Raw genomic sequence first — 24760 nt, 5'->3', positions numbered from 1 at the left:
GAAGACCAAAAGAGCTTAAAAAAAAAATTCAGACATGCATAAGCTGAAAAACTTCTTCACCAGCCAACCTGCACTGTGAGTAGTATTAATGGCAGTCCTTCAGGCAGAAGTCAGACACAAATCTGGATCTACACCAAGACTGAAGAGCACCAAAAATAGCACCTACATGAGTAAATACAAAGATTTTAAAAATTATTTAAATCTCTAAGAATTAATTATTTAAAGGGAAAAAGATGAATATAACAATTTATTGTGCGGTTTATAACACACTACAAGTAAAATATTGACAACAACAGCATAAAGGCAGGGAAGGGAGAAACGTATGTTATAAGGTTCTTATACGATATAGGAATTTGTATGATATCACAGATAGTTTTTAACTCACCACCATCTATCTGATCGTGCTCGCGTTAGCAGCACGTATACTAGAATTGGAACGATACAGAGCAGATTAGCGTGGCCCCTGCGCAAGGATGACACACAAATTTGTGAAGTGCTCCGTATCTTTTGTGGAAAAGCATTTGGAGACACCGCAAAGAGCTACGTTAGAACTACCAGTTGATCCAGCAATAGCGCAATTAGGCATCTACCCAAAGGAACAAAAGTCACTCTGTAATAAAGACATCTGCACCCAAATGTTTATGGCAGCACAGTTCACTATTTCAAGGATGTGGAAACAACCCAAGTGCTCGTCAGTTCATGAGTGGATTAATAAAATGTTATATGTATATAATGGAATATTACTCAGTTATAAGAAACGATGGTGATCTAGCACCTCTTATATTCTCCTGGTTAGAGCTTGAGCCCATCCTCCGCAGTGAGGTATCACAAGAATGGAAGTACAGGCCCCACATGTACTCACCACCAAACTGGCTCTGACTGACCAACACTAGGTGCTCACAGGGTAGTGATACTCTTTGGGGGTCGGGGGGGTGGGGATGGGTAAGCTCACAACTAATGGGCACGGTGAGCACTGTAGGGGGGACAGCATGTCTCAAATCATGGTTGGGATGTGGCAAAGTTATATCATGTAACCAAAATGTTTATACCCCCATAATTTCCTGAAATAAAAAAATTAAAAAAAACCCTATTAATCCAAAAAGGTCAGAAAAAAACAAAAAAAAGGGGTGGGAGGAAGAATAGATGAGATGAATAGAAAACAAAGATCAAGAGAACAGACTTAATATAACTTCATCTAAATATTTCTTATGCAGCTACTAATTGGTTATACCCATCTTAGAGGAAATTAATACCAACAACATTTTTACCCTGGTCAATTATTTCCTAGCAGTATAACTTACCAAAGTAAATAGATTATTTATTTGTACTAAAATTCTGTAAATGAAGGAAAAAACAAAGCAATGGAAGAGTCAACCAAAAATACATTTTTTGGAAAATAGAGTCCCAAGAGCTCCTAAAAAACTTTTATTGACAAAGAAAGAAAATAATCTCCACAGTTAATTTTCATATATTCTTTAATACATTAATATACTTAGGTCTATCCTAATGAAATTATAAGCAGACAATTTCAGACAAATTAGGTTTAAAATTCTTAAATGCCTCTATTTTAATACAAAGTCAGATTTTAAAAGTTGTATATAGACAGCAAAAAGCACTACATATTCATAATTAGCTTTAATATTTCTTGATACTATACACTGAAAATGTTTACATTTACTAGTAAGGAATGCCAAGCGTGTCCATCAGCATCTGAATAGCTTGCAGGGGGTCCGTGATTTCTTCCATGCTATCTCTTCTCAAAACCCAGTCTGGCTTAAGTCTGTTAAAAAAAAAAAATCTGGCATTAATAAAGTTCTTCTTTGAAGAGTTACCTTCACTCTTTTGGTCTTAACTAAATGTGGCTATTTCTGAATACACCATTTCCCTTACAACCGTCTCAAAAAGGTGGGAGAACTTCATATATTGCCCATTATTAGTTCCAGACTATTTGTCTCCATGCTTCCTAAAAAACAATGCTGGCTTCTTGAAGCTTCTGCTATGTAGTTGGCTTCATCACTCCCTTTCAGTCATTGACCAAACTCCCAGTGTCTTGTTCCTTGTAAACCTGGTTCTTCTCTTAACTCCTGTCACCATTCTTAGCAACACCAACATCCATGTGGCCAAAGAGCCAACAAGCTGGTCAGTTTTTGTCCTGCTTTCTTTCTGTTGTACCTCAACCCATCCCTTGTCACATGGTCACATATTAAACTTTGCCGTCTTCAGAAAGTGCACCACCAGTGACATCTCAATGTGGAGACCGCCGTTCTCTGACCATGACTTCTGGTTCATCCATCATTCATCTGCTTTAACACGGGCACTGAGCCACTTTCCCACCTCACTCAGGTCACCGGCTCATTTGACCTCACACGTAGCCGTTGTCCATCAGAATGCTCTTCCCACTTTGCTTCTTACCTAGCTCAGGTGCAAAAATATAATCATACCATTTGCAAAGGCAGTTAATTCTGTTCTCTCTCTCTTTCCTATTGAACTCATCTGAAAAATCCTATTTTGATTCCAGATTGAATCAAAGTATCTGCCTTCTCCATTCCTGTACAGCTGAATATTGCTAAAAAAATTTACACAACCAGGCTATTATTTTATTTTATGCCAATAATACAAATCTAAAATGGGGATTTGAAATTGCCTAGTATGCTCCCTTTCCCTCCAAGATGACTATTTTATTCCTTTCCGCTTTTCAAATGCCCTCTCCATACCCTCTGAGCTGTTTCTAAATTGTTGAGTTTATAATCGATACTTCATTGAGAAAACAGTATTCATCAGAGGGAGTCTGTGCATCTTCTCACATAAATCCCGACCATATGCATTCTCGTCTTCTTATTCTTCCTTGTTAAAAATCCAAATGTCTATACATTGGTGTGTTCCATTTGTTCTCATTCCTCATCTGGCCTGTCATCCCCAATGACCTCTATCTCGCCAGATCCAACGGGCATTTTTCGTCTTCAAACAACTTGACCTTTCAGCAGCATTTTACATAGTTGACTGTTAGGGCACCCTCCTTGGAATGTTTTCTGTCTGGTTAGCAATTCCATTTCAGAGCTCTTGGCTAGCTCTTTCTCTACCTGACTTCTGGAACAATCAGGGTTACTTGGGGTTCAGTTTGGGACTTTCTTTTTTATATATTCTCTTTCCTCCATGTAGTCACATTCATCTCCTGGCATTACGTGCTACCTAGAATATATCCTGAAACTAATGATATCCCAAATTTATATCTCTAGCCTGGTTCTTCTGCCCAGAACCAAATGATTCTAATTTTTCCAATGGCTTATTTGTATTTTCCTCTTGTTGATATCATAGGTTTCTCAGGCTTACCTAAAACAAACCCCATGATCAACACCCATCCCCACTCTACCCTACCCACTCCTCAACGCCTGCTGTTACTTCTCATCCTGCAGGGATCAGCTGAACACCACCAGCCACGGACCATGTCCCAGGCGTCCTCCTCCAGCAGGAGCTGCAAGTTACTACCTCAGCGGTTGCCACCATCTTTATTACTTATCCACTTTCTTGTTTACTCATTGTCGTTTCCCTGAACTCTATGCTGCCCCATGAAAAGACATATCCACGACCTAATGCCCAGGACCTGAGGCTGTTATCTTATTTGAAAAAGAGGAGTTTTGCCGATATTCTTAAGTAAAAGATCCCAAGAGAAGATTATCCTGGATTATTTGGGATGGCCCTAAATCCCATGACGCATGTGCTTGTAAGAAACATGGAGGGAGGAGGAGGCGAAGGCCACGTACATGAAGACTGAGGCAGAGACCGGACTCTTCCACAGCCCAAGCCAAGCCACGCACACTTACAGCCAACAGGAGCCGGGAGAGCCAAGGCAGGACCGTACCCTCGAGCCTCCCGGGGCAGTACTCGGCCCTGACAACCAGCACCTTGATTTTAAACTTCTGGCTTTCGGAAATGTAAGAGAATAAGCTTCTGTTGTTTAAAGCCACCAAGTTTGTGGTCATTTGTTACAATAACCCTCAGAAATTAACACAAGGTCTCAAAAAGAAGTTCTACAGGAGACATTTCAAGAATCAGAGTGATCATGGGAGGATTGGAGGTTGGCATGTTGACCAAGAAGGACTTTTGGCAGCTCTTAAACAGAGTAGCTTGTCCTTCATGCAGGGGGTAAAAAAAGATAGAACTTATGATAAGTTTCTTAGCCTTAAATTCTTAACTATTTAATATAAGGAATTTGTTGAATAACTATTAAATACCCAAAGCTATAGTACATTATTAACTGAGATTGCATCCTTTACATTTACCAAATATTCTATTCTTGTTTATATTTTGTTTCTACGTTGTCAAGCATAATATTGTGCTTATGGTAAGTGCTCAATAAATATTTGTTAAATGAATGAATGGTGACACATAATTATAAAGTACATTTATCTGCTTACCTTGAAACTATTCTGGTCCTTACAGGTGTTTCTGGAAAAAAGGGAATGCTTACGGAAGAATTCGTCTTTTGTTTATAAAGCATTCTTTCATTATGCATTTTATATTTACGGGCTGTAAGTTTGTAGAGACTATAAATACGGTCAACAACTTTGGACCTACTTCGTACATCCTAAAAAATAAAAGTACAGTTATTAAAAACTAATAAGAATGAAATTTTTATCTCTTCTAAACTAGTAAAATCAATCATACCAAATAAACACTCTGTAATAGACTTTGGAGCTTTTAATAATTAAGAACAAAGCTCTCCAAGTTCAGCAGGCAGACTGATTTAAATAATGAACTAATTTGCAAGGCAATAATAAAGAAAATATTCAAAAGTTGTACACAACTCCACACTGAATACAAAAAGGAGATATTATAGTGAATACACCTATCATATCCAGTTACCAAGTCTTGCAAAGCTACCCCTTCTGAGTCTCCAAGTCACCCACACAACCCTGGGTCAAGCACAGTCTCTTGCCTAAATCACTATGGATCTACACTTGCCTCCTTCCTTGACGGTCTCCCTACACCCCCACATGCTCTCCCAAATTCGTTTTTAAATCAGCAGCCAGAGTGATGTTAAACTTTAAATTGAAAAATATCATCCCCTTGCTTAAAACCTTTCAGTGGCTTCCACTGTTGTCAGGCGAAAGGTCATAATCCAGCCATGGCCTGCGGGTTCCCGTGTTGACTCTGACACCGAGAAAGACTAACTCCGAGGTCTCACCCCAGACAAGCTTGAAATATATTTTTGGTCACAAACAGGAGGATAAGAAGTTTTACATATCTGGTTTTCTTTGTTATTTTGTTAATTTGTTATTCTCTCTAGTAAATGGGAAATAGTTCCTTATGGGGCCATAATAAATTCTGTTTTCAGAATTCAGTTTCTTTAATACGTCAGAAAGAAGCAACTCACATATATATCCTGAATTCATTTTATCAGTGCAAAAAGCAGGTTTTAACACATACAAAACTCTATTTTAGATTGATAATTACTAAAGGAAAAGTATAAAAGTCAGAGACTTAAGAACATAGAAAAATTAGCTTAAAGAAAGGTATCTGATTAATACTTACAGAGGCTCGATTTGTTGTTTTCAATAAAATAGCCAACAAACAACAAGTTTTTGTGAAAATGCTTCCACCCTTGTCTGCAACTTTGTCACCGGGCTTTTCCCGGTACATCTGCAAAAGCTCCAATAGCGTGTCTACACAATGTTCTTCATCATAAACTGCTGAAGTAGTTTTTTCATACTTAAAGAGAACAGAATGAAATTAAAAGTTATATGTATATTTGCATTTTAATCTTTTTCTTTCCCAACTACTTGTAAAAGTTCCACATAAAATGAATCAAATCTAAAATCTCAGAAAATGAACACAAAATTGAAGACAAAACGGGCAACCTTTTAAAGAAAAGACCATTTTAGTAAGAATGTCTCAGGAAAAAAATACCTTATCGGTGATAGTTAATCAGAGTAAGATAATGATAAAGGTAAGATCTGATTAGTTACCCTATTACATGCCCTTGAGAGGAAGGTGAGCCTGCTTTAAAATATTATACAACAAAATAAATTTGATACTAATAAATCTAGGATATATTTTTCATGCTTCATTTATCTAACTGTATCATTAGATTCATATTGAAATTTGCATGGTAACAAATAATAATGATACTAAGATAAAAATTATAACAAAACATTAATAGTTAACATGTATATGGCATGTTTATGTATCAAGCACTTTATGTACACTAACTGATTTAATCCTCACAATAACAATTTGAGGTGGGTACTATATGTTGAGGAAAGTGAAGCCCAGAGAAGCTAAGTAACCTATAATAGCTGCAGAGCTGGGATTTAAAAACCAGGTAGTTTGACTTCAGTCTATGTTATTAACCACTACCTCTCAATATGAAAATCGGGTAAAGCTGTGATTGAGGAGTTGGTTAGAGAAGATCTTTTATCTAAATACCTTTGATGGCATGCAACATAGTTTGACATAGATATCAGCTACCAGTCCAAGGCCAAAAGACAAACTCTGATACACAGAGTAACAGTTACAGGGTAACTAAGTTTTAGCAGTATTTTTCTGTATTATGTTTTGCTAGACGTGATTATAATGAGGTAATAATGTTTGGGTACTATGCAATAGACAGCAACACCACTAGCTCTAGAGGCAGACAGAAATGGATCCAAATTTAGCTACACCACTTATCACACTCAGGTTCTTGGGAGAGGAACCTAACTTCTATAATTATTATTATATCTTTTCTATAAAATGGGAATAACAATATGAACTACTTTAGAGGATTACTGTAAGGATTAAACAATGCATGAAAAATACTAGCATGTACTAAGTACTTAATAAATGATAGTCATCATTGTTATTAATATTATAAAGGCAAAGGAAATGAAATCATAAAAAATTAATGTTTTTATCCATGGTTATGTTAATAGATTAAACATCTTTCCCCCAAGACTCCTGTATGTAAGTGGTTCTAACTTAGTTAAGTTCTAGTGATAAACAAGCATAAACTCAACATGCAGGATCACGCTTGTTGACCAGTGACTGTTCCGTTGTGAAAATGGAAAACTACCTTGGCTACATTAAGCAAGACTTGTACAGCGTGTCTGATGACTTCCATGCAGGGAACACTACGATTACAACTTCGCATCAAAACAAATATTTTAGAAATTGCAGCACTCTGGGCCATGTTCTCACAGCAAAGTGGAGACAACCTAGTAACTACGTCTGAAAGGGGGGAAAAAACACAAGTAAATTTACAGCAAAAAAATGAAGTTTTAGCTTGTAATGTACTATTATAATATTTTTAAACATTCAAAAGTAAAAATACATTCCTAATTTTACACAAAATATTCTTAAAACAAACTAACCTAGGTGCTTTAAAGCCTCAAGAATGGCAGGAAAGTGCTTGTATGTCAATAGATAATGAAGTGCAAGAGCAGTTCTTTTGTAGAGTTTGTTTTCTTCCCGAATCTCCCTATTAACAACTTGAAGACTTAGTCGTATAGCTTTAATTTTTTTACAATCATTTTTCTTCCTCCAAGAATAGCCTCTCCATAATGCCTTAAAGAGATAAAACAGAGTAATTTCAAGATTAGTCAACAATGTTTTGAACTTATATCTATATCTATTTCTGCAATGTAAATATTTTCAGTAAATTTTTATGATCAGATACATTTCAATTAAAATCTCAATTCAGATTCTAATAAATAGCAAAATCAATTTTATGAAAAACAAATACAGGCCAGGCGCGGTGACTCACGCCTGTAATTCTAGCACAAATTAGCTGGCCAACTAAAATATATATAGAAAAAATTAGCTGGGCATGGTGGTGCATGCCTGTAGTCCCAGCAATCTCAAACTCCTGGGCTCAAATTATCCTCCTGCCTCAGCCTCCCGAGTCGCTGGGACTACAGGCATGCACCACCATGCCCGGCTAATTTTTTTGGTATATATTTTTAGTTGTGCATATAATTTCTTTCTATTTTTAGTAGAGACGGGATCTTGCTCTTGCTCAGGCTGGTCTCGAACTCCTGACCTCGAGCGATCCTCCCGCCTCGGCCTCCCAGAGTGCTAGGATTACAGGCATGAGCCACCACACCCGGCCCTCTCAGCTTTTTAAAATGTATGTGACTATGTTTTTAATGTATCAGATATCATACAGATGATAAAACTAAAGTTGTGAACTAAAACCATGCTAGTTTCGGTTACCTGAATTTTAGTGATTCCACTAGTCAACTTTTCCTGTTTTTTACGCAGGAGAAAATGGCGAACTGCTTTCTGTATGACCGACGCAGCCCTGTGTTGCTGGCTCAGACATTCTTGAACTTCATGGTCAGTTTTTATGATGCTACGATATTCCTGAATAAGCCTCTTTTGTTGTAATCTTGCTCGAAACCATCTCTGTTTAAAATATTTTTTTTTCCATTTTTATTTCAGGTTTTTTAAAAAATACACATATACGCACTTATATACGTACACGAAAGAAGCAGAACAGTATATTGAAATATCTTTCAACTCTCTGCAGCATTAGGTACCGGCCCCACTTGGCGCAAACCCTTCCAGTCCATGTGCAGGGTGTGTGTGCGTGTGCATATACACGTGTGTGCGAGAGTATTTAACCCTGCACGAGACTGCCTTCATTTTACAATCTATCAAACTGTACGCGTCATTCTGCAATTTGTTTTTTCACTAAATATTTTATACATAACTGTATGTTAATGTATACAAATAGGATTCTTCTCCAGATTATATAAAGAATTCCTATAAATCATAATAAAGAACATCCAACAGAATGGGCAAAATGCATGAAAAAAGAACATAAAAAAAGCACAGAATACACAGATAAGAACTTAAATAACAAACACATGAAAAAAATTTTAGAATTGCTAGCAATCAAGTAAATCTAAAACAAAAATCAGATAGCATTTCCTGTTCATTAGAACAGCGAAAATCAGAAAGTTTTTTGATGGTCTGTGTGGGCGAGGATGTAGAGAAACAGGTACCCTGTGCTCGCAGGAGTGGGAATGAGGACAACTGTATCACAGAGTAATTCACAACTTTATTTCTGTGCCATAAAACATCAATCTATTTCTACCCTCAAATCATTCTAAAAGCTCTATGGTGAAAGGCTACGTATTACATGACCTTGCTGTAAGGCATTTGGAAACTGTTTATTATATATCAAAAATTTCTAACAGAAAATTATATAATTTTACTGCAAAGGAGAAGCTAACCTGAATGCAGATGGCTGCACAAACCTGCTTGCTGGCATTCTTCACAGCCACATGCCGTCTATACGCTCTTTGAATTCTAAGAGCAGATAGGTGGCAACATGCGGCTGCAGTAAAGTGGAGAAGCCGAATTTTGGCTTTCTGTTCTAAAATCTAAAGGGAAAAAACAAAGAGTATTAATAATTATCTGAGTCCCAAAATAATCAGTGTTTATTTTTGTAGAACCTCAACATTAAAATATATAAACTAGCAAACGGAAGTTAACTTTTAATTGTTACATTTATATTATAATTCAAAGAAATTATAATCCTTTACTATATAATATTTCCAATAATGTAACTCATAACTCAGGGTATAGAAAGCAAAATTATGTTGGGTACTTCACTAAATCATAATAGCATTTAATTTAACTGGAATACCCAATAACAGCTGGTTGAGGTTTTGTAATGTACTTATAATTAGAGAAGGGTATAAATATTAGACTCAAAAAAAGTTACAGTATTCCAAGCAGAACTGTTGGAGATGGTAATACTGAATTAGACAAAACGTATCAATTAATCTCTCCAGTACTAGACAGTGTAGTCCAGGCCCAGCTCATGACTCTTGTAGCATAAGCTTTTTACAGTGGCCTTTGGGCTTCCAATTTATATTTAATGAACAAAACATAAAAGATTTCTCCTTTGAAACTTCAAATCTAATTATTTTGTCTATGCCAGTACTTCACACATTAGAAACCCAAATGTCACGAGTTCCCCAAAAAGGATTCTGTCTGCTGAAGATGCTGTGGAAGCTATCAGAAGTTGCTTATTGGCAGCAAAAAGCTACTTGAAGAGCAATTGACCTCATTCACATACGGAGCTTTTCCCTCATACTTCTTCCAGTTCCTTTGTTAAGGCTAATTACATAATAGAGATTTTATTTTGCATCTTTGATAGTGAGCATTTGTGGGAAATAGTAAGATCGTGAAACAAAAATCTGTGAAAACCCGTGCTCTTGTTATATGGTTCTCCCCCAGCTGAATGAATTCAAGTTTATGGTCATGTTAGTTCTGAAATTATTCTCCAAAATTTCTTAACACTATTTGACATCAAATACTTTCATTTTGTAAGAATGAGATATTCTACTTAAAAATACTTACTCTTTTTCTTACCAACCAACCACGCACCAGCGCTTGTAGAATAACTGTAGATTTTTTTAATTCAATATATTTTACTCTTTCACAGTTTCCAGCCTCCCTAGCTCGGATATATCTTTGTATGCTCAAAGCAGCAGACTTCTGCTGAAGAAAGATCTGCCTTCCTTTATATCCTCTAAAATGTGCTTGGATCACACAAGCAGCTCGATGTCTCTGTAAGGAAAAATTTGCAAGTGACATTAATAGAAATAAAAAGATTTTCAACCCATTACAGGTTCTTGAGTTTCTCAATGTAAAATGAGATCATATAATGATGATGATTTTCTTTACACTTATAGTTTAAGAATGCCATGTGTCATGTATATGAAAGGTGATGAAGATTATTTCTAAAATCATAAGGTCTGCAGCCAAAAATGGTGTAACCCAGGATCAATAGATACCCGGTGCTCGTTCTCTCTCATCCTATTGATTCTTTCCACGGTGAGGGGGAAAAAGACCAACATTACAGAACAAGTTCATTTAACAAAAATGCTAGCTACGATATGGAGAACGTAATGATCACTACAAACAGCTCTGAGGGAAGATGTCTACAGCTTCGAAACACACGGCAGACCAACAGCACACTTTGATTACTCATCACACAGCATCCTGTGAGAACTGCCAAAATGTGACAAGTGACTGAGACGGGAAGTGAGCACACGCTGCTGGAAAAAATGGACCAACCAGACTTGCTCATCACAGGGTTGCTACAAACCTTCAATTTGTAAAAAACACAATTATCTGCAAAGCACAATAAAGTGAAGTGCAATAAAACAAAGTATGGCTGTATAGATATAACCACAAAAATACTAGCAAACTGTAGGTTTATGGGTGAATATAACTTTACACTGACTGTAATAGGTGCATGTGAAATAAATGCATAGCTAGGTCTCAGAGACAGTCTTTTTGTTTTCTGTTTCCTAATGTAGTTCTTAGCAAATGAATTTTTCTATACCTACTTTTATCATTAAGAAGTGCTCACGAGCTATTCTTGCAGAAAGTATAGCTCTCCATTTTCTCTGAATGGTAATTGCTGATGTTCTCATGTTCAAAAACCTAAAACAGTTATAGGAAAGTAACATAAAATTAATTTATTCAATAAATATTTCTTGCCTCCCCTTTTAAATATTGTACTAGAGGAGAATAAAATATAAGAAACGCAATGACAGAATAAAAAACAGTGGAAAAGTATAATTCATACTGAAATTCTAGCAATCAGAATTTTACAATTGGTAACAGTCCAGTGGGTAAGAAATGTGAAGTTCTATGATTCTAATATGTTGCAGAATTTTGAACAAGATCAAAAGAAAGTATGATTATCCAGATCTAGATAAAACCTAGATAAAAGGAATGATGGTAGAAAAAAGGGTAAAGTATAAAATTTGAGTTTGTACTCCGTGAGTCTTTGAGCAGACAGGAAGTGGTCAGGAAGAGAACTGGAGGCAAATAAGGGATATTCATTTGAAAGGAAGACAGGCATCATCAGAATATCTGAATAAGATACTCTGTAAACAGAATTGTAGAAAAATAAAAAAAAAAATGTGAGTGTTAGAGATTAAATTTTAGGAGTCAACATAGTGGTAACAGATAAAACTTGAGAATGGACAGACTCTTTGATCTGTTTTGGTCATGCAGAAAAAGTAGAAAGATTAGCTAGTTTTGTTGCCACGTTTCTTAGAAAAATAAGGTTGTCAATAGAAATATTCAGTATCTGATACAGGAAAATTACATACTGGTCCTTAATAGCTATATAGCAACAGGATCTTATGTTTTTTTTTATTTTTAACTTTTATTAATATTTGTACATATTTATGGAGTGCATATATTTTGACACAAGAATACAATGAGTAATACTCAAATAGGGGAATCGGGTATCTGTCAACATGTATCGTTTCTTTGTGTTAGGAAACTTGCAATTCCACTCTTCTAGTTATTTTGAAATATATAATAAAGTATTGCTAATTATAGTCACCTCATTGTGCTACCTAACACTAGATCTTATGCAGTCTGTCTAACTGTGCTTTTGTCTCCATTAACTGATCCCTCTCTGTCCCTCCCTCCCCACAACCCACACTGGCCTCTGGTAACCATCATCCTAGTCTCTATCACTGTGAGTTCAACTTTTATGTTAAACCCTTCTTCCACCCATGGAATCGATCCAGGAATTCCTCTAACACTAATGTGCTCTCCTAAAACAATCTTTAAAACCATCGCTGATGCAACAATTCATCAATTCTGGTAGCTGAAGAAAAATTCTTATACTGTGAAATAAAGAAAAAAGATGATCTGTTAACAGCTTCTGAAAATGTGTGTATAAGAAATGAACTAGGACTAGGGAAATGCAATTAACATAGGCTGGTAGTTAGGGTCTTCACCATTAACAACAAAGAATATGGAGAATAATATAAAGCTCAAAAAAATTAATAAAACAAATTTTGTCAGAAGCTAAGCTACCAGATAAAATGGGCCAAAGTACTAATAAGGAAACCAAGACTTAACTAGGTTATTTATTCGCTTACCAGCCCTCTGTTCTTACCCTCATCTCTGTGAGAATTAATTGGGTACAAGGGAATATTTTTCACTAATTATATTATCAAGGCTACACTCTGAAAAAAGCAAGACAGTCCAAAAGACATATTTTGTCTCCTTAACGGAGAAAATACTAACAAATCCAACCATATAAATTAGGCACAACAAACATTTAAAAGAAAAATCAATAAGCCGTGCTATTTTATTGTATATAAGAACTTAGCTCCTACACACAAATACTCTCCCACTCTCCCACGGAACTGCGATACATTACCGTGTTCTCCCCAGTTTGGTATGGAAGCAACCTTGAATAATTTTAACAGCTTTTAATGTAGCTAGATACTCTCTGCGTGCTGTCCAGCACCTATACCAGGCTTGAATCTTGCAGGCAGCTTTTACTTCACGTAAATATTTCTTGGCTTTATAGCTCCTCCACATAGCCTATTGAATACATAAACATAAAAAGTATGCAATGAGTTGTCCAATTTTTTTTGTAAATTGGAAGGATTAGTATTAAAAGCAGTTAATATAAGGTTAATGCCAGCAAAAATAAATTGCAGAAATATAGTCATATCACGACACAGACTCTGGTACACAGTGAACCCTCTGAGAATAGTGGTGCCTACTACAGTGAACACCTACTATGTAATTTATGACACCTACCCTGGGCCAGCCCAGTCTAACAAAATCCTAACCAATATTTAAAACTTGGAAGATACGTACGTCTGAAAAGCCAGAATATGTGCATTGTCCTCACCACCTCAGTCCATTTTGCAGAACCGATAGAAAACGAACACACTGACCTACTCCACCTCCTGGTGAGAAGAGAAAGAGGAATCCTCCCCATTCCATGTATGCTTTGGGGTTTACGTCCAGTCTGCGGCACAATACTGGGAGCTCCTATCTATGATGGGACGGTCAGATTTCATAATTTTGGCCACCTTGTGGCTAAAAATTTTAAGTGACAGCTATAACTTATTGAACTAAGCACTAAAGATTATCAGTTCTTACATTAATAATAATATAGTCAGGTGATATTAGAGGAGGAAATCAAGGCCCAGAAACATTGAGTAGCTTGTTGATGTTCCATAGGTTAGTAGGTGGCAGAGCTATCTTATTTAATATTTAGAACTATCTTGTGAAATGTTTATTGAAATCTCTATTATATAAAAACACAGAAATTGAGATTGAGAAAGACTTGTTACTAGATAGTTGGGATTTGAATCCAAGTCTACTTGACTCCAATATCCCCACAACAAATCCTGCAGCCCCAGCTTATCCCAGGATTAGGTTCTAGATTCAGTTGATAAGGCAAGCGTTATAGCCGGGCGTGGTGGCTCACACCTGCAATCCCAGCACTCTGGGAGGCCAAGGCAGGAGGATCACTTGAGGTCAGGAGATGGAGACCAGCCTGTTCAAAAGTGAGACCCCATCTCTACTAAAAATAGAAAAAAATTAGCTGGGCAACTAAAAATAGGAACAAAAAAAATTAGCCGGGCGTGGTGACGAATGCTTGTAGTCCCAGCTACTCGGCAGGCTGAGGCAGGAGGATTGCATGAGCCCAGGAGTTTGAGGTTGCTGTGAGCTAGGCTGACGCCACGGCACTCTAGCCCAGGCAACAGAGTGAGACTTTGTCTCAAAAAAGAATTATGTATGTTCAAAAATACTCTTGAGATGTCCTTGACTCACTCAGAGTATATTACATATCGTTTTTACATAAATATGAATACATTTATATACAAATTATATGTATTCATATATTATACATATACTTTTATATAAACCTGAATACATCATATACACATGTTTACACTTACATGTGTGTATACATACAGCTATTCAGTAATGCACAGTGTATTCCAGGGGCTCCCAAACTTTGCTGCTCATCAGAATCACCTTGGGGAGCTGTTACAAATCCCTGTACCAGGTAAATCAGACTGACTGGACATAGGAGTCAGATATCAGTGTTTTTTAAAGATTCCAGGTGATTCCAATGTGCATTAAAGTTTGAGACCACCAGCTAAAAACTGCATGTGTAAAATACAATTTTATAACATTATTGCGTAAAAGAAAAAAGTCAAATTTTTATAAGACTGTTATTTTGGCTTTTCAATCATTTCAGCTGAATATAACCTTAATATATCCAATTAACAATTTTCGATTCTGAACTTGTTGGCAGCTTTGGAATTTCAGCACTCCTTCCTTCGTCCCTCAATCCTTGGTTTCTTGATACCATAATGCCTTCGTTTTCTTCTTTCTCTCTTAACACCACATTGGCTTACCTTGCTAATGTCCTTGAATGTTGATGTCCATCAAGGCTCAGGTCCCCAGGCCCTCCTCTTTTGCCCATTCTGTACATTCTCCCTGAGGGACCCGATCGCCCACCCAGTAGCTGTGTATGCCAATAACGTACCAATCGAATTCTAAAATTCACACTACCCTCCCGAACTCCAGACAAACATACTCAACGGCCTTATGAGACATCTCAAGGGGAACACGCACTAGGTACTTCTGACTTCACGGACTCCAAACTGAATTCATCATCAGTCTATAAACTTGCTCCTCTCCTTTGTTCCCTGCGGCAGTGTATGGGAATGTAACTCTTCAGAGTTACTTACGCCGTAAACATGACTGTTTCCTTTTTGATATTCTATATAATGCCAATTCTATCCTTCCGATCAAACTAACTCACACAATCCCATCGTCCCTAATCTTTCGTCTGGGCTACTGCCAACAGCCTGGTCTCCCGCCTTTCAGACTTGTTCCCTTTCCAGTCCATCTTCCACATTCCTACCAGAGTAAGTTTTTAAAAATAAAAAAATGACTCTAGCCTTCTCCTGCTTAAACTCCTCTAGAACTTCTTTTAGTCTGCGGGATAAAGACTAAACTTTTTCCTGTGTCTTACATAATAAATCTATCCACGGTCTTACTCCGTCCATTGCCAACCTAGTCTCAGATCATTTTTTATTGCTCTCTCTAGTTTCTGGATTTTTCCATGTTATCTCCTGGAACTGGAATACTCCTTCCATACCTTTTACTTGGTTACTTCCAATTCCTACTTCAGCTTAACATTTCAAGTTAAATAACTTAAATGTCACTTGCTCTGGGAAGCCTTCCCTGACCACGAGACTAGCTTAGTTTCCCCTTCTCTGTGTTTCCAGCAACATAGACTTCTCATGTTATGCTATTAATATCATTACTTTTTTGGCTCAATTAAGTTCGTGGAGGACAGCAAATATTAATAAGTATATTTTACTGTCGATTCCTAACACCCAGTATTGCCAGTACTTGATATCTGTCAAATAAAACATGACTTCTAAGATGAACAGCAACCCAGCAAGATATCAGCATATCATAGTTGGATTCAAAGTCCAGGTTATTGCAGGAAAAACAGAAATAGCTAAAGGACCTAGATTTAATTCCTGATTCTGCTTTTCTTTGTGCAACACTGGCAAGTTAACCTTTCTCAGTTCTCTCATATTTTATTACAGAAGAGAGAAAATTCCTCACACATTTGAAGAATAGATCAAACAAAATAATATAAAAGTGCTTTGGAAGCCAGAAGTACTAAACACTCTGAATAAAGTATGCCTACTGGCCTAAGTAGCTCTGGTTAACGGATTTGTAGAGGAATAAAGTTATCCTATTTGGCCTAAATTACATTAAATAATACTTCACCTTAGCTTAAATTTTCCACTTAAAAAAGTAACTTTGCCAAATAGAGAACTCCCATTTCCTTAAAATTCTTTCAGGAGTGCTACAACTAACACCTACTGAAATGCACCAAGCATAGGGTGACCACGGCCAGAACAAGCCCAGTTTTGTGCTGTCTTAGGTGAATTGTCATTGGTGCCCTATCTCAACTCTCAAAAAATGTTCCATTTTGAAAGATAAGTGAAACGGTCACTGAAACTAAGTATTATTTCTTTGTGACCTGCTTAAGCTCGTTTTATAGATCCTAACAAATATTGCTCAAAAGAAAGACTGAAAGTTTTATATTAAATATAGAAATACCTGGATTTTTATGGTGCTATTTTTAATTTTCTGAAACTTCCGTTTCTGCATAAATCCTTTTGTTGTAGCTTGAATAATGATAACACTGCTCCTGATTTGCAAGTAAACTTGTCTCTGACGCTTTGCAGACAAAAGGGCTCTGTGGCGACTTTGCAAAACCACTGCTGCTTTTCTGTACAGTAAAAACTGTCTTCTGGTTTGCCTGGTCCTGAAATGCCGCTGCAAGGTGACGGCAGCTCTCTTCTGCCGAAAAAACCTCCTTCGACACACAGCCATCTGAAGGAAGGACTGAATTCGCAAGGCAGCACATTTCTGCATTTCCAGTTTTCCTGTGAACATTTTATGGGAAACTTGTTGAATTGGCTCTGCAGCCCGACTCTGAGAATGATGCTCTGCTTCCGAAAAACAAGCCAGCTTAGAAGCTGTACCCCACTCCTGAGTCACAGCGTCCTCACCCTGGACAGCTCCACACCGAGTCTTAGCTCCAGATGGGCTAGCAGTGGCTGACATCTTTTCTTCAGATATGTTTTTCAATTTCTGTCTAATTTTCATGCCTCTAAAAGCAGCCTGAATAGTTCTCACAGATTTCTGAACTGCTAAAAACCTTTTCCTTTCCATTTTTACTCTAACATATGACCTATAATAATTTTGTATGACAACAATTGCAGTTTTCTTTGCTTGATAATCGACTTTGGCCCTGTGCATTCGGTAGAACGACTGGATCCGTGTGGCAGCCAGGTGCATGTGCTGGATCTCCCTCCGTACCTTAAAGCCTCTGTAAGAAGACTGTGTACAAATAACTGCGTGGGTACGTGCTGCAGTTAGTGCTCTGTATCTCCTTTGAACAGAAACCACCGTTGCTCTGAGATGGAGATAATGCCTCCTCATTTTAAAGGCTCTAAAATGCTTCTGAATAATAGTGGCAGCCTGATGCCGTTTCTGAATTTGTTTCTTTGTGTTCATGTCCTGAAAACTTGTCTGAATACAAGTCTCTGCTTTCTTAAGCTCATTGTGTTGAACAGATTTCCGTTTCTTTTTATTTGCTCTATATTTTTCTTGTATTACTTTTGTAGCCCACTGAAGCTTTCGGTAAGAATAATATTGCCTATACATTCTGTATGTGCTTTGTATTATGATAGCAGCTTGGTGCTTTTCCCTTAAAAGCTGTCTTGCTTTCATTCCTTTATATGCAGCCTGAATGACGACAGCAGAATGACATTGTCTCACATAATTTTCTCTTTGCAATTTTGCAGCTCTGTATGTTCGATAATGTTGCTGAATTAAAATTGAGGCATGTTTCCAAGTCTGAAATGTAATATATGTTCTGTGCATTCGGAAAGTAGCCTGAATGAGAACTGCAGCCTTGTGCATTTCTTGTAGCTTCTTCTTTACTATCAGTCTTCTGTAAGATGCCTGTATGGTAATAGCCGCCTTTCGTAACTGCAAGAATTGGTGCAACGTATGCCTGGCACAAATGGTGGCTCGGTATTTCCTCTGAACAAAAATAGCAGCTTTTTTGAGGGAAATGAATCTTCTCCTTACCACTAATGATCTAAACCTACTCTGAATAAGGGTTGCAGAGGAATGCATACTTTTCAAATGTCTCCTAGTTTGCATTCCCCTGAATGCAGCCTGCAGGACCACAGCAGAATGTCTCTGCCTGAGATAACGCTGCCTCTGCAGCCTCGCTGCTCTGTTGGCGTGGAACTGCTGCTGGATCACAGCGGAGGCCTGCTTCACAGCCTGGTATCTCACGTGTGCTGTGTGCATTCGGAAAGCAGCCTGGATGACAGCGGCAGCCCTGTGCATCTCTTGCATCTTCTTCCTCACCACCCACCTTCTGTATGACGACTGGATTCTAACAGCTGCCTTTTGTAACCGAAGGAACTGTGAGTGATGCTTTGCACAAAGATGTGCCCGATATTTTCTCTGAAGCCAAACAACAGTTTTCTTGAGAGTGAGGAATCTTCTTCTCATCATTAGAGTTCTAAATCTTCTCTGAATAAGGGTTGCGGCTACATGCATAACTTTTAAATGTCTTCTAGCTTTCATCCCCCTAAAAGCAGCCTGAATGCATATTATGGAATGCCTCAATCTGTTGTACCTTTGAAATTCAATGTTTCTTGTCTTCACTGCCCGGTATCTCTGCTGGACTGTTTTTGTTACCTTCTTTAACTTATTAAAATATGTTTGCTGTCTGTATCTTCTATAGCATGATTGAATGAGTGTTGCTGCAAGCTGCATCTTTTTTAGAGTCTGCCTAACTCTTAGTCCTCTAAAACTTGCCTGAAGAATATTAATAGCTTTCAAAATTGTCAGGTACTTTTCACGCTGAATTTTACCTTGATAATATGCTCTATATCTTACTTGAATTACAATAGCTGCTGATCTCATCGTATGGTATCTTATTCTTGACTGATGCATTTTAAACATGGCCTTAATAGAAGTGGCTGCCATGTGCATGTGTTGAATATGTCTTCTGACTCTAATACCTCTATAAACAGCTTGGACTTTAACTGCTGCCTTCTTTAAGTTCAGATAGTCCTTATGTTGATGGTTTGTAATTTTAATATCTCGATACCATCTCTGAATTGTAATAGCTGAAGCTCGATAGGTTGCGTATTTCCTTCTGGTTTTGTAAGCTCTGTAATTAGACTGAATAGTGACTGCTGCTCTGTTGCAATCCTTTATTCTTCTTCTCACTTTCATACCACGGTAAGCTGACTGTAAAATCACTATAGCTGCTTTTGTTTTCAAATACAAACAATGCTGCTCCCTTCCAATACTGTAAGCCCTGTAACACTTTTGAATCAGAAGAGCAGCTTCTCTCATGACTTTCCACTTCCTCTGTTGCACGTGCATTCTGTAGTACGCCTGTATGACAACAGCGCATCTGTGCTGCCTGTGAATCCGTCTCCGCGCTGTCTTGCCCCTCCACGCAGACTGGAGCGTCAGTGCTGCGTGGCGCAGTTCAACATACTTCACCCGCTGCCTCTTCCCTGCGATCCACGCTCTCAGGTGCTGCTGGACGACCACTGCTGCTACTTTTAACGATCTAAACTGCTTCTGGGCCTGGGCCATTCTAAAAGCAGACTGAATCTTCACTGCAGCTTGATATTCCCTCCTGATCTTCTTCCGAACTTTCCAGCCACGATAAGCACCCTGGAGGCAAATCACAGCTGCCCTCGTCTGTAAAAAATGTGTTCTTGTGTCATAAACAGTCTTGTAAGCCCTGTACCACCTCTGAATCTTCACAGCAGACTGCAGCTCAGATTGGTATTTCACTCTTTGACTATAGCCTCTAAAAGCAGTTTGAATTTTAAGAGCAGCTATAGATTGCTGTTTGATTAGTTGGCGTACTTTATAACCTCTGTATGCCGCTTGCAGGCAAGTAGCTGCTCTTTTGACTCGTAAGAAGTTTTTCCTCTGATTGATCTGTGCTCTGTATGCACGATAGTAATTCTGAATGGCAACAATTGCTTTATAAATTTTCAGGTAGTACTGCCGCATCTTTCTCATTCTGAAGTAAGACTGGAGTAAAATCGCAGCGTTTCTTTGCAACCTCATCTGCTTTCTCACCAGGTATCCTCTAACAAAAGCTTGCAGCTTGATACAAGATGCCTTCATCTGCATACACTCTTCCCTCTTTTGTGCAGCCAGTTTTTTGGAACGGTAACGTTTCTGGATAAACAGTGCAGCTGCTCTTACACGTAAATATTGTTTACGTGCTTGTTTCATCTTGACAATTGACTGCAATTTTATTGTAGCATTTTTTAGGCTCAAAAATTTCTTTTGATAAATATAAGCACGATAACATGACTGAATCTTTATAACAGATGTGAGGATGTGAATAAACATTTTCCTGGCTTGCATCCCTCTGTATGCAGACTGCAGAACAATGACAGCAGAGCGTGTTTTCTGATAAGATGTTAGAACTTTCCTGGCTGAAATGTAAGCTCGGAAATGAGTTTGAATAATAAGGGCTGCTTTCTTCATCTTTTTATATTTCTGTAACTGTTGATGTTTTCTTACGTGTGCCTGCAATTTGATAATAATCTCTTTAAGGTTTAAAAATCGAATTTTGTCTCGTCTCATTCTCCAGTATGACTGAATAACACAAGCAGCTCTGATTTGTCTACGTAAATTACGAGCTTTCATTCTCCTAAAAGCAGCCTGGAGTTGAATGGCTGCAGCTCGTTTCTGCAGATAGTTGGTACGCTCGATCCTTCCTTTCTGATATGCTTTGTAGTACTTCTGGATGGTCCGGATGGACTCTTTTTTCCTTTGATATAACCTTTGGGCTTGAAAGCACCGAAATCTTCTCTGAATGGTAACAATGCAAGATCTAATATAAATATATTTCTGTAATTCTCTGTGCATTCTATACCATGATTGTATGACAACAGCAGACTTTTCTTCTTTAGCTTGCTTCCTTGAATGCCATTCTCTAAAAGCTTTTTGCAATATTATTGCAGCTTTTATTTGTAATTGTATCTTACGTCGCCTCCATCTTCTGAACATACACTGGATTATAAGAGATGATGATTTTAGCTTTTCATATCTTTGTTGATCTTGTTTCCCTCTTAAACAAGCACGCCAATGCCTCTGAATGGTAACTATAGCCCAAAGATATCGTTTATAAGATTTAACAGCAATTATCATTCTTATCCTAGATTGCAGGATGATTGAGTAATATTTCAATTTCAAAAATCTTTTTCTACTGGAATATCTTCTCCAATAACCCTGAAAAAGGTAAGAAAGGACACAAAGTAAAATAGACATAGCTTTCTGTACTTAACACTTGAAAATACTAATTTTTCTAACAATCTGCTTAAAAATAATAAACATACTAAAGCAGAAAATAAACCTGTTTTTGCTAGATACTTATCTCTGTTGTTTGTAGTTTATTTTAACATTGTCATAGCTGCAGCTAATTCAAAAGTCCATCTGAATCCTAAGTATATTTATATACTTCATTTGTATTCTAGAGTCATAAGAAACATAAGCAAGTTTACATTATATAGGTATCACTGTAAGTTCTTTGGAAAAGGAACTGGCATTGAAGTTCTACCCACAGAAGGCTGATGAGCACTTGTGGCCTGAACCCAACCATGTGAATTACTTGCTTAAACTAAAATACCAACCATCTCCATAGGCTTTAAACAAAACACAGAGACTGCTAACATAACATTTAAAATATCCAGAATGAAATTAAAAATTACTTGATGTAATACATAACAGGAAAATTTTAACTCACACAGGAAAAGACAATCAATAGATGTCAATGGTGAGATGACACAGATGTTGAAGTTACTTGACATAGACTTTAAAGCACCTAAAGTAAAAATGCTCCAATAAGTTGAACTAATGCAAAAATTGGAAGTCTCAATAAAGACATAAAAGATAAATAAGCAAATGAGAAAAGTAGAACTGAAAAACACAATAATCAAAATAAAAATTCACAGGAATGGCACAATAGCAGAATGGAGACAACAGCCAATTTAACTTGAAGATCAATACAAATTATCCATGCTGAACAAGAAAAAGAAAAACTGTTGGAAAAAAATACGAGGAATAGAGGGGGATCTTCCACAGTTTGATAAAAAACATCTATACAAACCTATAGCTAGCATCAACTTATTGGTGAGAAACTAGATGCTTTTCCTCTGAGATCTGGAACAAAGCAAGGTTGTGCACTCGCCCTACTCCTACTCAACATCATACTGGAAGTGCAGGCAAATGCAATAAAAGAAGAGAAAAGAAAAGAAAATGTATACAGATTGAGAAGGAAAAAATGAAACTGCTCACAGATAACATGATTATCTATCTAGGAAATCCCAAAGAATCAACAAAAAAAGAAAAAACATCCTGGAACTAATAAGCAAATATAGCAAATTTGTAGGCTACGATGCCATTTACATTAGCAGCAAACAGATCAAGTACTCAGGTATATATCCAACAAAATACATATAAGGTCTCTAAGAGCAAAAATTCAATACTCTGATGAAAGAAACCAGAGTCTTAGAAGACCTAAACAGAGACATAGACCGTGTTTATGGATAGGAAGATTTAATACTGTTAAGATGTCAGTTCTTTCTAATTTGATCTACAGACTCAATGCAATCCCAATCAAAATCAAAATCCCACCTAGTCACTGTGGATATCAGCAAACTGATTCTAACATTATATGGAGAGGCAAACAACCCATAACAGCCAACATGATGTTGAAGAAGAACATTAGAGGACTAACATTACCCAATTTCCAGACTTATTATAAAACTACAGTAATAAAGACAGCATAGAATTGGCAAAAGAATAAAGAAGTGACACAGGAAAGAAAGCCCAGCAAGAGACCCATACAACATATTCACCTGATCTTTGACAATGGACCAAAGGCCACTGAACTGATAAAGAACAGCTATTTTTAACAAAAGGTGCCAAAACAAGTGTACATCCACATATAAAAAAAATGAATCTGAACACACTGGTTCTTTATTTTTTGCAACAATGAACTAAACTGGATCACAAATCTACATGTAAAATGCAAAACAAAACTATAAAACTTTTAAAAGATAACAGTACAGAATCTAAGTGTCTTTGGGTTTGCAAATGACTTTCTAGATAAAACACCAAAAGTGTTATATTCATGAAAGAGAAAAGTAATCAGCTAGACTTTACTAAAATTTAAAAAATTTAGCTCTGTAAAAATTCTGTTGAAAGAGTGAAAAGGCAAGCCACAGACTGGAATAAAAAATTTACAAAATACATATCTGATAAAGGATTTGTATCCAAATATACAAAGAACTCTCAAAATTCAACAATAAGAAATCAAGCAACCTAATTTAAAAGTGGTCAAAAGATTCGAACAGATACTTTACCCAAGAAGACATGTAGTTAAGTACATAAAAGGCATATGAAAAGATGCTCAACATCATATGCCATCAGGGAACTGCAACTGAAACAACTGTGATACCATTACAAACCTATTAGAATTGCTAAAATCCAAAGCACTGACAACACCAAATGCTGGTAAGGATGTGGAGCAAGAGAAACTTTTCATTTCTAGTAGAAACACAAAATGGCACAGCCACTTTGGAAGACAGTTTGGCAGTTTCTTAGAAAGCTAAACATAGTCTTTCCATAGGATTCAACAATCACACTCCCAGGTACCTGCCCAAGGGAGTTGAAAAGTTCTGTAGCTGCAAATACCTGCACACAAATGTTTATAGTAGCTTTATTCATAATTGCCAAAACTTAGAAGAAACTGAGATATCTTTTAACAGGTAAATAGATAAAAACCTATAGTAGAGCCATATAACAGAGTATCATTCACTGATAAAAAGAAATAAATTACCAAGAAAAAACATGAAGCAACCCTAAAGCTGCCAATCTGAAAAGGCTGTATACTGTATGATTCAAACTATAAGACGTTTTGGAAAAGGCAAAACTATAGAGAAAGTAAAAAGATCAGTGGTTGCCAGGGGTTGTTGGGGTGGGGAAGGAGGAGAGATAAATAGATGGAGCACAGAGGATTTTTAGGGCAGTAAAACTATTCTGTATGATAATGTAATGGTGGATACATAACATGCCTTTGTCAAATCCACAGAACTATACAACACAAAGAGTGAAACCTACTGTAAACCACAAACTTCAGTTTATAACAGTGTATTAATATTGGTTCATAATTTGTTAAAAAAAACTATTACCAAAATTAAAAAAAAAAAAACAACCAGAGACACAGTCCCAGAGACCTGTGGGGCAAACTCAAATGCTCTAACAATTCTGTCATCAAAATCTTAGAGACAGAGAAGAAAAAATGCAGTACAAAAGT

General features: G+C 37.0%; 1 protein-coding gene and 1 non-coding gene across 2 annotated transcripts in view; one reads left to right on the top strand and one right to left on the bottom strand.

The window, feature by feature from the left end:
- Positions 1 to 401: 401 nt before the first annotated feature.
- LOC123627159 lies at positions 402 to 508 on the top strand. The gene has a single exon (XR_006731163.1). It is a non-coding gene; the product is annotated as a U6 spliceosomal RNA (small nuclear RNA).
- A 1108-nt stretch (positions 509 to 1616) lies between these two features.
- ASPM (assembly factor for spindle microtubules) overlaps positions 1617 to 24760 on the bottom strand; it is a 49559-nt gene continuing 26415 nt past the window's right edge. The window contains exons 18-28 of the mRNA XM_045536317.1: positions 16930 to 21672; positions 13190 to 13356; positions 11346 to 11442; positions 10351 to 10560; positions 9216 to 9365; positions 8191 to 8382; positions 7350 to 7542; positions 7052 to 7206; positions 5533 to 5709; positions 4416 to 4585; positions 1617 to 1780 (exon numbers count right to left, since the gene is read on the bottom strand). Of these exons, the coding sequence (XP_045392273.1) occupies positions 1678 to 1780; positions 4416 to 4585; positions 5533 to 5709; positions 7052 to 7206; positions 7350 to 7542; positions 8191 to 8382; positions 9216 to 9365; positions 10351 to 10560; positions 11346 to 11442; positions 13190 to 13356; positions 16930 to 21672 (6357 nt within the window). The 3' untranslated portion in view covers positions 1617 to 1677. The remainder of the gene's footprint in view (positions 1781 to 4415; positions 4586 to 5532; positions 5710 to 7051; positions 7207 to 7349; positions 7543 to 8190; positions 8383 to 9215; positions 9366 to 10350; positions 10561 to 11345; positions 11443 to 13189; positions 13357 to 16929; positions 21673 to 24760) is intronic.

This window comes from Lemur catta, chromosome 23 (genome assembly GCF_020740605.2).
Source record: "Lemur catta isolate mLemCat1 chromosome 23, mLemCat1.pri, whole genome shotgun sequence".
Lineage (NCBI taxonomy): Eukaryota > Metazoa > Chordata > Mammalia > Primates > Lemuridae > Lemur > Lemur catta.
Note: the sequence above shows the minus strand (reverse complement) of the source record. Positions and strands in the feature narration are given on the sequence as shown.